The sequence below is a fragment of the Electrophorus electricus genome, chromosome 5, assembly GCF_041902795.1.
Source record: "Electrophorus electricus isolate QZ-2024a chromosome 5, ASM4190279v1, whole genome shotgun sequence".
In the NCBI taxonomy this organism is placed as follows: Eukaryota; Metazoa; Chordata; class Actinopteri; order Gymnotiformes; family Gymnotidae; genus Electrophorus; species Electrophorus electricus.
In genome coordinates this window covers 2,567,886-2,584,191 of record NC_137501.1, presented here as the reverse complement: position 1 = coordinate 2,584,191, position 16,306 = coordinate 2,567,886, and the positions used below count along the sequence as shown (strand labels likewise).

At 39.7% G+C, this 16,306-nt stretch overlaps 3 protein-coding genes across 6 annotated transcripts; all 3 read left to right on the top strand.

Annotated features, from left to right (window-relative positions):
• The first annotated feature begins 1,276 nt into the window (after positions 1–1,276).
• Positions 1,277–3,500, top strand: gpsm1a (G protein signaling modulator 1a). Its single transcript, XM_027003082.3, has 3 exons — positions 1,277–1,486; positions 2,513–2,891; positions 3,069–3,500. Exons 2-3 carry the CDS (start codon positions 2,580–2,582, stop codon positions 3,252–3,254), a joined length of 498 nt encoding a protein of 165 aa, XP_026858883.2. The 5' UTR covers positions 1,277–1,486; positions 2,513–2,579; the 3' UTR covers positions 3,255–3,500.
• Positions 3,501–4,356: 856 nt separating this feature from the next.
• Positions 4,357–13,522, top strand: ak5l (adenylate kinase 5, like). 4 transcript variants are annotated; one of them, XM_081714978.1, is made up of 9 exons: positions 4,357–4,621; positions 5,308–5,865; positions 7,107–7,293; positions 8,885–9,052; positions 9,278–9,450; positions 10,190–10,303; positions 10,830–11,021; positions 11,212–11,302; positions 11,986–13,522. In XM_081714978.1, exons 2-9 carry the CDS (start codon positions 5,437–5,439, stop codon positions 11,994–11,996), a joined length of 1,365 nt encoding a protein of 454 aa, XP_081571104.1. In that variant the 5' UTR covers positions 4,357–4,621; positions 5,308–5,436; the 3' UTR covers positions 11,997–13,522. The 4 variants fall into 4 exon arrangements, with proteins under 4 accessions (XP_081571104.1, XP_026858873.2, XP_081571105.1 ...); XM_027003072.3 differs by lacking the exon at positions 5,308–5,865; XM_081714979.1 differs by lacking the exon at positions 10,190–10,303.
• A 760-nt stretch (positions 13,523–14,282) lies between these two features.
• On the top strand, positions 14,283–15,052 carry cmlc1 (cardiac myosin light chain-1). The gene has a single exon (XM_035530207.2). The coding sequence runs from the start codon at positions 14,344–14,346 to the stop codon at positions 14,938–14,940; it is 597 nt and encodes a 198-aa protein (XP_035386100.1). The 5' UTR covers positions 14,283–14,343; the 3' UTR covers positions 14,941–15,052.
• Positions 15,053–16,306: the final 1,254 nt, after the last annotated feature.

The following is a 16,306-nucleotide window of genomic DNA, read 5'->3' as shown; positions in this document are numbered from 1 at the left end:
TGTTTGTATGTTCATGGGGGAAAGAAAGAAGACATCTCCTGCTTTGATGAATCATCTGAGGCAAAAACTCACATGGGTTCTCAAAGTGTAGAAGCCCCTTAAAATCAGACACTCTAACAGAGTTTTATTGCAGGGAGATCATGCAGGGCAAATGACCTGTGCATCTTGGATCACAAATTGATTTAGTTTTCTTGGCTGGGGGGACCAGAACTCCAAGTGGCAAGGCTTTTGTAACTTGCTCTGGACAAGAGCTTCTGCTAAATGCTGTAAAACATTTAGAACATTTACTTGCTAAATGCAAGTAAAACAATCAACAAAATGCATTTGTCTTCTGCTCTGTGGAGCAATCAGCAGTGCATTTCCGTGCATCAGTCGCAACACAGCCATCAAATCTGGTCACACACACAAACACAAGTGCAATCGAGGTTCACGCAGCTGGGCCACAGTGCAGGGGCGTGTATGACCGCTGTAATGGTGCAGAGGGAAGACAGCTGGCGAAGTGTGTGCAGCATAGCTCAATGAACAGTAATGGGTAGGAGACCCGCACATAGTACTGGATTAGCAGCTGCCTGCTGGCTGCCAGGCAGAGCTGGACCAGGGGGGAATCCCAAGAGAGAGAGGCTGCTCTATTCCTCCTGCAGGCATTCTGAACGGACTGGCATTCATCCATTCATTGCAGGCAGGGCCCCAGGCTACACTGCGTTGCTTTGGTTTCTGCGATTCAATTGCTATTGCCCCCACCCCCCACCCTCCACAGGGTCCCTGCAGAAACCACTCATGTTTTCGTTGATCACAGCAGTGAAATAAAAATTGGAGTGATACTACAAAGCTTGGCCTCTGGGACCTAGAAAAATTGAGCTGCAATTTTTACTGACAGTGGGCCGAGAGAGGCAATTGATCCTCCAGGAAGCATTGAATTGAGCTCGACAAAGCAGGAATGCCAGTCGTGGAGCGTCTGTGTGTGTGTGTGTGTGTGTGTGTGTGTGTGTGTGTGTGTGTGTGTGTGTGTATGTGTGTGTGTGTGTGTGTGTGTATGCATTTTGTGTGTCTATATTGTGCAGTGAGTTTGTGTGTGTATGTGTGTGCTTCTGTGCATACATTGTACAAGCGTGTGTGTGCACTTCTGGTTGTGTCTACAAGTGTGTGTGTGTGAGTGCACAAGAGCGAGATTTGGGAGGCGATTTTCAGTTCCTATAGCAACCATGATGTAAGCTGAGAGGGGCAACTGCGCCCCATCTCCCCCCCCCCCCACCCCCCACCCCTCTTTTCTCTGCCTTTCGCTTCCTCTCCCTCTAAAACAGACACAATCCTGCTCTTAGGAAAGCTGGGTGCGTGAGAACGGGAAGTGCACCACGTTTTTCTGGATTACAACAAACCTTTTATAATCTTCTATCAATTTTTTTTTTTTTGTGTCGTTATGGAAGAAGATTAGCAAGATGGAAACGTCTACCCAATAACAATTACGTTTGGGTGTCAGGCAAGAAAGGTGTGTTTGTAACGTCTACCTAGGAATTCATTCAGTCAGTCTGTGACTGGGCTATGGCTTCTAAGGCTGTTGAGAGCTAAAAACAATCCCAGGCAGCTGCTCCGTCTGTGCATTCTGTGAAAGTTTTTCCTTTCTTTACAAAAGAGATCTGTAGATGCAAACATCTCCGTGTCATTACATTTGTCATGTAATTTATTATTTTACCTTTGTTCTCTGAGTATCTATCATGTCTATGGTCTAAAAACACCTTCAATAATGATTCAAATTATATGAAAAATGAATGATAATGTGCTAATCTGTAACCAAATGCAAACCTATATAACTTGTATTCTCATTTGAAATTGTTTCACTTGTTCAAACTATGTTGGGCCTCATTTTGTGCATCATGCCAGCACTAACTAGGTTATTCTCTGTGACCTAGTTTTGGCGTTAGCAGTGAGAACAACTTTCTGGGCCCTCAACTGCATAACTTATAGTAGCTTATTTTGTTTGTGAATCATTGTGCCAGTTATACTAATTCTATTGAGAAATAATATTTAATTATCCTGAACAGAGGTACAATATAAATAATTATTAATTGTTGCTTTTAATCTGCATTACACTTAATACTTTCCTTACTGACCCGGACATAGCAAGATTGACGAATGTTTGTCTCATTCTTAAGTTATTAAAAAGATTTCAGACATTACATACTTAAATTCTTGCATCATGATAGCTTTCAACAATCTAGTTCAATCCAGGCCATGATGGCTACATTCAAATGCACATGCTTTAAAAAAAAACCCCCACAGTGAACATTACACTGCTGCAGTATAAGAGAAATTAAAGTCTTGTCCGAGATAATAGGATCACTTTAGCAGGTGAGCACAACATGTGTGCTCAGGCATAGTGCTGGAAGGAAGTGATCATTATACCTGTTATTGCAAGAGTTCTTTAGACTTGCCTCCAGTGTTCCTGATTGCTGTCCAAGGCCCCCTGTTCTGTATACTTGTCTCACTGCACTTGTCGTGTTCTTCTTCTCTGAAGCCAAGGCCAGGGCTCCGCTAATGAGGACCTCCCCCTTGCCATCCGGCGCGAGTCCACGATTGGCCGCATGGAGAACAGACGTGGCCCGCAGCCTCCGCAGCTCAACGGCCAGCCCCGAGAGGCCTCATCCGGGGCACATTCCCCTGAGCGCCGGTCCCCGTCAGTCGCCGATGCCACCTCCCTCATCTCCCTCACCCAGACAGATGAGCTCTTTGACCTGATAGCCAGCTCGCAGGGCCGCAGACTGGACGAGCAGAGGGCCAGCATCGACGATCAGCTGGGCATCGCGATAGCACAGAGCAACGTCAGCCAGCATTGCGCAACCTGCAATCCACAGGACCTAAGTGATGAATTCTTTAATATGCTCATAAAATATCAGGTAACATTGAATATTAGTCTTTAGAATGCATATTATGCAAATGTAATTTTGCTCATTAACCCCTCATGCTAATCTGCTCTCATTACTATCATATTCCTCTTTATGGATCTGTTACCTGAATACAGATAAAAGACCTGAGCATCTACTCAATTTGTCGTACTATGGCTTTCCCACCAGTCTTCCCGGATCAATGATCAGAGGTGCTCTCTACCTCCAGCTCCAGATCCAGACGAAGACTTTTTCAATCTTATTCAAAGAGTGCAGGCTAAACGTATGGATGAGCAGCGGGTCTCCCTTCATCCTGATGAGGAAGATGACACAGACTCTGAGCCCAAACCTGAGCCCTCTGAAGTCTCCAGCTAGAGACTGCCGAGCTTGAGTGTTAACACATTCATTAAGCACTGACTCTGAAAGGCCATTCCGGACCACACACTTCTGAGAGGGATATATTACAGTTAGGTGACTTTGGTTTGAAAAAGGTCTAGACTTTAAAGTCTAGCAAAGGCATAAAGTCTTTACCACTGTTTCCCATACCTAGTCCTAGTATGTCTGCACTATATATTTAGCGTTTGGCCTGCTCTTAAAAAGCTTTACTCCGTTTATCGGCTAGTTAGACCTTCATGCATTAACTCACATTTTCACGGGTTCAAAACGGACGCGTTAGGGCGAACAAAACGCTCACATTTGCTGCGCAGGGTTGCTTCGGGACAAAACTTGGAAAACATCGGTATAGTCTAACACTTTACGTTCAAGGGGCAAAGCGGTGGGACCCAAACACGAACAATTTAACATAAAACGAGGGAACGAAAAAGTAAATCCGTTATTCTTTATAGTTGCACTCACAAAAATGTTTGTTCTCAACGTCACCATCGATAACTATTAACGTATGGTTGACAGCCTACTTAAGGTTAACAGTACTAACTTCTGTCGCACAAAGTAATGTAGGTCAGGATCACAACGGCTGTCGGTCATAACCTGCAAGCAGATACGGTTCTGATAAGCCTAATGAGGTCAGTATGTTACACAACACAATAAGTTCTGGATTCCTGGAACATGAGAGTTATCCATGGCATAGGGTTTCTTCATTGTACTTTCAGCTATATTATGAGCCACGACTCTCTTATTCCTTAGATAAACAACTAATAATAGGATAATTACGAAATGCACAAGTTCTAAAGATAATCTGAATTGATGATTATGAATAAAGTTTTTGTATACAGTTTTGATCAGCAAAACGTGTCGATAGATTATTATTTTAAATCCTAACACTTTTTATGTTTCAAACAATAAACAAAGAATGAATGCTTTAATGCATTTTCATGATCACAAAAATGTATCTTCATGTTCATGTTCATGTTCAAAGATGTGTGCATCTTTTTAAGTCATAATCTCAATTAAAACAAAACCCTTACAGCACAAAATTTTAGGTTGCATAACCAGAGTCATGTTTTCTTTTCCATTTTGGGCTGAAACCAAAGTGCGGGTTTATGGGTGTTCTTTTCATCAGAGTGGAAAAAAGCAAGCCCTGAATAGAATCACCCCCAGGTTATCAGAGCCAGCCCAAACACAGCTACTCTGAAGGCTCTGCCCGGCAGACGCGGATACCACACTCAGGGCAATACCAGCATAACATCAACCGGGACGTACTTACAGGCTAATAAGTGAGGAAAATGAATACCAGCGACGCCAAGGAATATCTTTCCAAACGACAGATCCCCCATCTTTTTGAGGTATGGTAGAATTCCTCTTTTCCGAAATGTTATTTTAAAGGCTAAGTCGGTTGAAATCAAGGGGACTGCGTTTTCTTAGGACAGGCAGAATTGGGATTGTAAACGTGTGCTATATGAGCCGAGTTGTGCAGGAAGTTATCCGTGTAAAGAAATCTTAGCGAGGTGCTCTCAAGTTGATGTAGCCTACTGGCATAGGCGTGTCAATAACTCTGTTCACTTTTTTTGGTTTGAACTGAACAAATGCCAACGTTACGGTCTAAATGTAGTCAAAAGCTTTTGCTATTAGTTTTGTGGCTGTTTTCTATGCTGGCCAGGCTGGTATTGATTTCCATTAGAGTTACAGCTTACTAGGCAAAAAAAAAAAGACTTTTGCTCAAAAGTACAGTGCGTTTTCTTTAATCATACATTTAGTTATTCTTAAGAATTATAAGGTTTTGTCTGAAAGAGGTGTTAGCTGTATACTTTTGGAATAAGTCAATGGGAAACATAATACAGTTATAGTCCAATATAATTTTTTGCAAGCCTTTTTTCTCTCAGTATAATTTAAATGAAAAGACTGGCTTGTGATGGATGAAACCCAAAAAGAAGGCTTATGTTTCTTTAACTTGGACACTTACGCTACAAAGGAAATTAGATACTTGAATCTGTCTCTATGGTGATCCTTAAGTGGGATACTGTAATTGCAGGGCAATGAACCTCAAGTTTGTCTACAAGTGGCAAGTGTCTCCTGTGAGTATTAAGAAGGGCTTCGACTATAGAAGGTTTTGTGGAGCTGCATACAAATCCCTCTAAATGAATGCAGAAGCTGGACAGATATGATAAGCATTGACAAGTGCTGCATGCATGCGATCCAAGGCAGGGGTGAGCATACCCTCTATGCTGTATGCGGTACTTACCTATGGACTGACCTTTTCAAGGGAGCAACAGTTGACAGGTCTGCTCCATCGTCTGTAAGAAGCCCGTGCCAAGGCAGGTTAGTGATTCTGCTGGATGGTAATACGTTGAGAGTTTCCTTTTTGGCAAAGGTGTGGACTGAATTTTCACCACCAGCAGTGCACTGCCTATCACCAAGGCAACAAGCACCCTGTTTACTTCATGTGACTCATCATACATACAGACTAGGCATTGGAGACCTTGAAAAAGAGAGAAAGAAACAAGGAAGGTGCAATGGAAATTCAATGGAAATTCAATGGAAATTCAGTGGAAATTCAGTGGAAATTCAGTGGAAATTCAGTGGAAATTGTGTAGGTATATTGTATACATGGACACATTTGTAACATTTACAGGATTCTCAATTTTCACATATTAAAGTCAAAACAGTGTTATATATGCGCAGCTGATGAAGGACCTCTGTCTGAAACGTTCTGTTTCTCTAGAAACTCTGTGTACTTTACTACCATTTTAAATATCTCTCTCTCTCTCTCTCTAAATATTTATCTCTATAAATAAATAAATAAATATTTTTATTTTGTATATATATATATATATATATATAATAAAAAAAAAAAATTATTTTCTATTGAATCAAATTTCCTATTGAATTGAATAATCAATTTTTATGAAATGTACAATGATAATTCTAGTTTTTCTATATCATTAAATCTCTATTCACTTTCACATCTATTTTAAAATTAAATTCAGACACCTCATGAAAGTTGAGGTTTAGAGTGAGCCTAGCTGCCTAAACTTGGACTCCATACTTCAACATTTATCACGAAACTTCACATTGACCTTCCTGTGGACCATTTCTGTTTGTTTCTTCCTCACTGCTGTTAGCGTTGACCTGTGTCAGTCCAAACAAAACACATAATTCATAACTTCACTGTCATGTTCATGGGAAGCATAGTGATCAATGTGGACACCTCTTTGAGAAGAGAAAGAAAACCTGTTTGACTGTCACAGAGTTGATGTTAGAGAGGCTTTCTAGCTCTCCCACACTGTTGCCTTATTTAGTAACTGATTATTTCTCAGCTCTGTGCCATGTGGTTTGACATGTAAATGCACAGCCTCTATATTAGCATCATAAGAAGAAAATGACTGATTAGGGTGAGGGTTTTCTACTCCTCCTCTCCCTGCACCGCACAGAGCGCTCCACTGCGTGGCTGTGTGGGCTGAATAGAGTGGCCATTTGCAATTATCATTTTCTTCGCTGTGCTATTCATTCCTGCCTCTTTTCATCTCACCTGTCCATCTAGACCCGTCCAGGAATCTGTATGCTTGGAGAAGGGATGTGTGGGCGAGATCTGTTCCTGGTACATAGGCTTTGTGTTGTGAAGTAAATAACGAATAAGCCGACATTGAATTTCTATTGGATAAGGTGGCTAGGACAAAATTTGCTAAGCAGATAGTTGTGCTGTGGTTTTCACAAAACCTAAAATATATGAAATATATACATAGAATTGTATTTCAGTGGGAAGGGGCAGTAATAGTACTCTATTATTACTTTTAGAACTATATTAATAAACCCCTTCCTGTTCTTTTCCAGAGCATGTTGACTGGTTTGATGTACCACCGGCCCGAGGACCCTTTGAGCTTCCTGGAGAACTGCCTGCAAAAAACACGAGAACGGGGGGGCCCTGAATGTGTAGCATGGGACACTTTCATCACGCCTGATCGTAAACCACTACCACCTATCTCTGCTTCCCAGGGAAAGAAAGCACCATACAAACTAGGTAGGCCTTGCCAACATGAGGGACACAAATGACATTTCCAAAAAACGGTGGCAGGTTATTAATCACAGTAATATTTTGCTAAAGAAAAAACAAACAAAAAAATAAGATGAAAGAGAGTCCAGGTGTGATGTAACACTCTTGCCATAGCCTAGATGGCTTCACATGTGGCTTTTATTTCTGTTGGAAACCTGCACCTCTGCTTCCTAATTTTGTGCCCGTGACACCAGGAAATGTGACTGAACAGTGTATTCACAAGGAAGCAGAAAATGCAAGGGGGGGGAAAAAAGCTTCTATCATGCAAAGTTCATGTTAGTCAAGACGCTTAGGAAGACTACTCCCGTCCAAGGGGAACATTGTACTGATGTTGACACTGACGTTGTAACAACTCCAGCATCACTAATGTGATGCATTCATCTCAGCGCAGCATGCACTATCATACCACTGCCATATCAGGAACTGGATCTGGAGACAGGAGCCAAAGAAGCCAAAGGGTCTGAAGCATTTGAGGTGCAGGAGTAGCAAGATAGTAGCAAGATAGCCACAGAGGCACAAAGAGCAAGTGGATTCCCCTCTGACCTTAGGACATAGAGGAACAGGACACATAGGAAGAGGAAGAACCATTGTGTCCCCTGTGGCACAAATGGCACTGTCAGACCAAACAGAAGAGAGTGAGATGTCTTAGGAACACTAACCAAGGAACCAAGGAACACTACCTTTCTAGGCTATGGCCAGAACATTTCCACAAGCATTGACTGGCCAATATCACCCAAAAGGTGGTACCTCCCTAGGCTGCAGCCCACAGGCACCCTCCTGAACTAGAGATAGCATGTCCACATGCGATGATGGACAGAGAGAAGAGAGAGAGGGAAGGCATAAAATAGAGCTGTGGCAGCATCATTCCATAAAGCATCTGTCCCTGACGAAGGACGCTGAAACTTAGTATACAGAGTGGCTGTGAACCCGTCTACAGTTTGAGTTTTGGTACCTCCTCCTAAGCTGGAGTGGTGGTGTGCCCAAAAGTGTGACCCTTGAGTTAGGACCCGATGAGAGCTGCTTTACCTTACTCAGGATGAGGCGTTACTACGTTACACATAACGTAAAGGGAGCACTAAAAAGCAACCCTGAGATTCACCAGGAGACCCACTGTATTTGCTAGTAAAAGCATTCTGGGTAAAAACTGAAGAAGTGAGCAGAGACCTAAATGACCAAAGCTGGAAGACTGTGTGGCTTACTTGTGCTCTGCACAAATTTGAGGGTGGTAGAGGAGCGGAAGCTTCCTACCACTTTTATTGCCGAATTGACTTTTGCAAATTCACATTGTGATTGATTCAAAACCTGTGCTTGTAGCCCAAGTTTATTCACTGTATCTTTGGTTGTTGAGGTTGGAGAAAAATGGTCAGGAGGAATAAATACTAGGTTATCACCTGCGCCTGTCTCCTAATGCAGACATCACCTCCTGTGATAAAACACAATGTAATCTTACTGTTTCACTGGTTGTAGAAATGGCTTAATTTTTTTTTTTTTTCAGACAACAGTGAGTATAAGCACATACAATGATTATGTACTGCCTGTCATCTTTCACTGTCTATAGACAGTGGTCCTGGCCCTGGTCCTTACCGACGCTATGACAGACTGCCACCCATTCAGGCTCAGTTCTCCATTGACAGTGATTCGGACATGACTGAGTCCTCTGGACTCATACAGGAATATGATGTGTTTGACCCGTCAAAACCGCGGCCCCATATAATATTCATCATAGGTGAGTACTCGCTGTCTGAGGGATTGTTTTTTCCAATGATATTACAGTTACCTATATAGTTGTTTTGTCTTCTAGCCTGCTGTTTTTACAAAATGTATTCAGTCTCAAACAATGTTACAATACATGTATGTAACAATGTAATACATTTAAACATTTCGTTCAATTCTTTCATAATGGTTTGTTGCCATTGTAGAGCTCATTCTTCTTGCCACCTTATCTGCACAGGTGGCCCTGGCAGCGGAAAAGGCACTCAGACGGCTAAGATCGCGGCTCATTATGACTTTGAGCACGTGTCTGTGGGAGAGATTTTGAGGAAGCAGCTCCTGCAGCATGCTCCCAGTGACAGAAAATGGGAGCTGATTGCCAAGATCATCGCCAATGGAGAACTGGCACCTCAGGTAGGGAGCTGCGATGGCGAGTCTCATTCCCGCCCAGCATGCACAGCAGGGTTATAGCTGCTTCATGAGCAAATGGACTAAAAACCAGTGTTGTTAATTAACATCATGTTACTATAACTAGCAGTATTGCAATTATGCTTTTGAAATTAGTTTTAAAAAAAGAAAGTCATAAAACCAATATGATGCAAAGGTTTTTAAAAAAAGGAAACAGAAAGACAAAACGTTTCCTATTTCTGTGTATCTGGTACCATAAGTACATTTAAACAATGTTCTCAAAATAAGAAATGAAAGTTAGATTTGAGAGGTATGGTGGCAAACCCACTGAAGTACTGTAATGTCATCAGATTGAAATGAATTTGATGTGGAAACCTAACCCCCGCTAAAATAATTATGAAAACTATGGAGAAAAAAAAGAAGTTATCCATATTATCATGGCATGGCTCAGTTACACCTTTAATAGTAGGAAATAGAAGCATTCTTACTGGGCTGGTAAATGATAAGACCTAGGGTTGAATTAGGGTGGATTCGTGATCATAATAACGCTTTCTTTTTTTTCTTAGCTTGTCATTCTAAAACACCAGCTTTCTTCAAGAGGAGCAGAGGGTCTTTCATTATATTTTTAAACAGCTATTTAATAAGTACACAAATAGGTTATGTTTTAAAATGATACAGTAGAATGCATGATGATATACACTTTATGAAGCTCACTCTGATCTCTTACTGGGATTAAATTCTCTAGGAGACAACAATCGAAGAACTCAAACATCAGTTCATAAAGAAACAAGGTGCCAAAGGATTCATTGTGGATGGATTCCCACGGGAAATATCACAGGCATTCACTTTTGAAGAACAAGTGAGAAGTTTAATAAGATTGCAGTAAACAATCTAATACCATACTTTAATAACAGAGTAGCACTTCACTATTGCCTCTATATCTAGAGACTTTTAACCATTAGGTAAAGTAACTGGGATTTGCCAGTGTTTCTTCTTTAAACTGTTAAAAACTATTTGTTGTTTTAAATTAATAAACAGGAAGTCTCCAGGCTACCAACAATATGAGAAATACTTTAACTAATCTAACAAATTATTGTAATGTTAATTTACTATTTGAAGATCAGTTAGCTCAAAATTGTAAGGCAACCACAGACATTTTTAATCAAATCAAGTGTAATTTAAATGCACACTAAGCATTATTTTTAAAATTAGGTGTTTTGAGCTGTTTCTGTGAGCATTAATATTTTCAGAAAATTGAGTCATAATGATACATTTTGACTACCATAAATCACAAAAAAAAAAATCCATCCATTTTAAGACTTAAAGAAATAATCACAGAAATTCATTAGTAGTAGTTTTGTAATAATCCAGCGTGCTTTTGTCAGATTGGCTCTCCAGACTTGGTGATTCTGCTAGCGTGCTCCAATCAGCAGCTCCGGCAGCGTCTGGAAAAGCGTGCGTTGCAGCAGGGCCGGCCCGATGATAACACTCATGCCATCGAGAAGAGACTAGAAACCTTCAAACATAACATAACATTCATAGCCAAGTATTACCAGGAGAGAGGGATAATCGTTCGGGTGAGAACTGCTGTTCCTTGCGCACCATGTACTTGCGCTAATGGTTGCATTACTAACAAAATATGAACTTGAATATCTCTAGATTAGTTTTCATAAATAAATATCTGTTAGTGTTTCATTTAGGTGGGATGGTGGGTCACGCCTGTGATGGAAATTCAGGTAGTAATGCAAATATTTTTTTTCTCATCAGGTTGATGCAGATCGAGAAGAAGATGATATTTTCACAGATATCAATACCACAGTGAAGGAAAGACTGTTTCCAAATGAGATAAAGGAAGAAGGTAACATCTAATAATGTTGTTACAGTAAGGCGAGGCAAGTTTATTTATGTAGCACCTTTCATACACAACGGCAATTCAAAGGGCTTCACATAAGTATAGAAAAAGGTCTTTGCCAAGAAATATATTGAAAACTTCACATTATATATTGAACATTAAATAAAAGATTGAGAAATGAAAATATTTAAAGAATTAAGAATTAAATAATATAAAATAAAATTGAAAAAAATCACAATAAAATAAAAGAAGAAATAAGAATTGTGGTGCTTAAAAGTAAAAAATGCAGTGCCACAACTGAATTGCAGTGCAACAGGAACTGAGAAAAACAATATAATAATAATATAATAACAATATCTAACCTGAGCCAAAGGCCTGGCAAAATAGGGATGTTTTAATCTTTGATTTAGAAACATCTAGTGTTGGAGCTCTTCTAATATCCTCTGACAACAGGTTCCATTTAGAAATGTCTTGAAACATTTCTAAATGCTGCCTCTCCATACTTAGTTTTTCGTACAGTAGTACAATCCCATAATGTTACAATAATGCAATTACAATTGTATTCAAAACTTTACCTTTATAGTACCATGTTGTTATCTAACAAGAGTATCCATGCTGTTACAGTATTTCTCAGATCAGCTATTTGTTAAAGTAAACGCCTTTAATTTGAGTTTCATACTCCTCTGTAGAGCCATGCTGAAGAGTTCCGGGAGGATTACAAGAATTCTACAGCTACAAGGAAACCCTTATCAGAAGTCTATTTCTAAATGCTATTTTCGTTTATTGTAATATTTAACCTATATTGTGACCTTTAAGATTGAGGAGTGTACAGTTTGCAGTTTACTAGCTATTACAGCCAGTTTAGTGTATTCTCACTCTCTATATGACATTTCAAAAGTTTGTAGTTGATTACTATAGTTTATGGCATACCATGGGAGTTCTTTACCATTTGATAGGGGTTTTTTGCCTTTTAAAAAAATCTTAGCTAATTTATTACATGGGTCTGTGTTACTTAAGAGTCCCTCTTGTTAATGTTCTAGTTTTTTAGATACACACAGAATCAGGGGCGATTCCAAAAGAGGAAACAGAGACCTGGATGTACATTTGAGGACTGTTTTTATTTAAATGCACACTTCCTCAACTTGTCATCTTGTGAGTGTAAATAAAAACAAATCTAGGAAACAGCTCATCACTCATCTCCTGATAAGCATGTTTTTGTTATAGGGACTTTGTGTTATGCCATGTTACTGAGTGCAAAAGAGGAGCTCATACGGAGGCTCTGCTCTCATTAATTACCACCCATCCTGATGGGCAAACACCGCTGATCTATAATAAATATCTATATTATACCTCAGTGGTTAATACTCATTCTTGCTGACAGGTACTGATCATTAGTACAGTTTCAACACAAAATGTGCTTCAAGTGCTCAGTTTATTGCATGATCTCAAGAGATCTCAACCTCAAGTCTGACTTAAGCCTCCATACATAAGTAGGACCAAATAATGTACGGTAAACAATGTATATTATATTTACATTGTAATTTGTACAATGTAACTTTCATAAGGGTATATTGGTGACTGAATTTAAAAAATCATGCTTACAGAAAATAATTTTAAAAATCGTAAAAAGATTTAATTCACAACTGTGCACCACTAGATGGCAGACTTTTGCTTTGCAGAAAATTAGAACAGTCAAATGCAGTCAAAATAAATGGTTTTGATACTAGCAACTAGGCCGCAATGCAAGACATAAGACTAAGATAAAGATGTTTTTCTAGGATCTTCAGACTCTCTTAGGAAGTAACATTTTGCTAAAAGCTAGCTGCGTATTAAATCACCCAACTTTCCCCTCAGTATAATTACCATTTATTATCATATAATTACCATTTATTCAACTCAAATGAGCTTTGGAAGGTTTCTTTTGTTTTAAATGCACCCAGAAGATGATGTCAGAGCTGGTATCCCAATGGTCAGTGGAATGTGCCATCTCTCAGAATAGCAACCCCCCTTATCAATCTCTTATCGCTACCACTGCCTTTCTACCTCCTAACTGGCACAAATAACAGCACAGGAAAGCATCTCACCATAAATATATAACAAACTCCACTCTTACTGTTCGACAAAACCTTTTTTATGTAATTGTGGTTATTGTAATATTTTCATGTTTGTATGTCCCAAGTGTTTTTGCCGTTAAAAAAAAAAACAAAACCTAATAAAAAAAAAACCTTTCCAAATCCAACTTTCCGTGAATTATTTAATTGTCTAAGAGAGCTTCGGTATTTCGGTACTAGTCATGCTAGTGCTGCAAGTATGAAGTTAATGTGGACTAGTATATTGTTACAGCAGGCGAATGGCATTTTTACAGGACTGTCCATGTCTTCTGATCTAAGGCAGTGAACTCTTTAAGAATAACCTTCTCCAGTTATTCTTTATCTCCAGATGCCTCATAGTGCCTCTCTTTGTCAGCAGTCATTATGAGCTCCTACTCCTATGCACTATTATACATTTTTGTATCTTCATTCCATCCATCTCTCCATCCATCCATCCATCCATCCATTAATTCATTTATTTATTTATTATGGCACCTAACATAGTGTGAGGAACATATTCTCTGCAAATTGACCCCTATCACTGATAATTCATTATGTCATGCAACCCGTTATGCATTTACAAGCCATTATCTTTTCTTATAAATCCTACACAACTTCATCAAGTGGTGGAAAATATTAATAAAAGGTTGGTATGCAGACATACAATATGTTGTCATTTAAAGTGTCATTTAATCAGTAGAAATAATACATTACCATAAACAGACTTGAGAAGAGCTCTGATTGGATGGCCCTACCATGTAATGAATAGAAGAATTCCACTGTGGCATGAGTGTCCCTCCATTCTATTTTCATTCACTTCCATTTATAGGCCCCATTGCTCTGCGTTTGATAATGCTTATCTCCCACTCTGGGAGGGCTGTATATAAGCTCAGCGTGGGCTCACACAGCATGCTCTTCACTGCCATCTCCTAGGACCCAGCTACTGGTGTGGACATCATGGCCCCCAAAAAAATTGAACCCAAGAAACCAGAGCCCAAAAAACCTGAGCCTAAGAAAGAAGAAGCTCCAGTTCCACCTCCTGCTCCCGTGAAGGAGGAGCCCAAAGAGCCTCAGCTTGACCTGAAGAGCATCGTGTTAGAGTTTACCCCAGACCAGATCGAGGAATTCAGGGATGCCTTCACCCTGTTCGATGAGACGCCAACAGGGGAAATGAAGATTAGGTACTCCCAGTGTGGTGATGTGATGAGGGCTCTGGGCTACAACCCCACCAATGCAGATGTCCATGCAGTGCTGGGGAAACCCAAAGTTGAAGAGATGAACAGTAAGATGCTGGACTTCGAGACCTTCCTGCCCATGCTGCAGCACATCTCAAGGGCCAAGGACCAGGGGACCTTCGAGGACTTCGTGGAAGGCCTGAGGGTCTTTGACAAGGAAGGCAATGGCACAGTGATGGGTGCGGAGCTCCGCCACGTCCTGGCCACCCTGGGAGAAAAGATGAATGAGGATGAGGTGGATCGTCTCATGGTGGGTCAAGAAGACGCCAACGGCTGCATCAACTACGTCTCATTTGTGAAGCACATCCTTGCTGGGTGAGCCAGAGGTAGTCCTGCGGTTGTTCAGGGACTGTTAGGAAATCAATGCTCGATGGACTTTTGAAGGAAATGTGTTGGTGAATGTCAAATAAAGATGATGATTTTCTGTTCTATGTGTTGTGTTGTCTTCTGTTTGTTGTTGCTGACATACTTGTTCAGTCAGGTTAACAACATAGAAATAGATTGTACAGGGTTAGAGCCATAACTAGACCCACAGAACAGTACTGTTTCATATTTAAATTTCTGAGAAAATGCTTTGTGTGAAAAATAGACTGAGAAGGCAGTATATTGTGAGTAAAAATAAAATAAATACATTAAATGCAGTGTACCATACAACATGTTATATGTGCAGGTACAGCAATAGCCAATGAAATAAATATTGTACAATGTTGTTCATTGTAAAGAAAAAATCTACAGGGATCAGATATGAAGATTTGTGTATTACTTGATTGTTTGATTAATCATAAATTCATTCTTTCTATTTATTTATTTAGCAAATAGTGCATTTTCCAAGACACAAAACAAGTGAATTTTAGCAAATGTTGAACCAAAAATATATAAACCATAAGTAATAAGTCTATGGTCCTTTAAAAATATTGATTGTCCTATAACCTTATGTTAAATTAAGTACCTGTCATAATGGATTTTCATTCAGTTCATACAATGCAAATATGAATTTGATTAAATGCAGTCCGTCAGCGCACAAAGCAGCTACATGCCGGTGCATCTCCCAATGGCTGTGAGTCCCTATAGACCCTGTCCTTCATCTTAAATTCAATTGCATTCTAATTCAGTTTGAGAACACTGTGGATATAACATTGATCTGCTAAGTAGGATACACACAGTACTTGACCTGAATCAATATAGAGTTGCATTTTGCCTCCAAAAGGTGGTGTCATACTACTCAGCTAATGTGATTTTGGAGATGGAACTTGTAGATGATATAGTCCAAACCAAAGCTGTGCCCTTGCTGATGTCATCTCGTTCTTGTAATTAAGCTTACAACTTGTCCTTGTTTAAGACAAATACTGATTTTGTAGTTTTGTGTATTTGCCCTCTGCCCCCCTGCTTGCCTTCTTGAAGTAGATTAAGAAAGTGCTCCAGGTTTTATTTCATTTTATTTCATTTAAAAATATAATATTAAATACAAAAAAAACATACATTCACATACAATGCCTTAAACTGCTATTGTTTACTGTATTAGTAACCGAGTCAAAAGTCAAAGATTACTTTACATATTTTCCTAATACAAGTATATAGTGCAATGAACATCTCTTTATGACCTTATTCCAACAATAAAATCAGTACAGAAACTTGCAGTTCAAGTAAGCAAGACAAAATGAAAGCGTTATACACAAGGGCTGTAC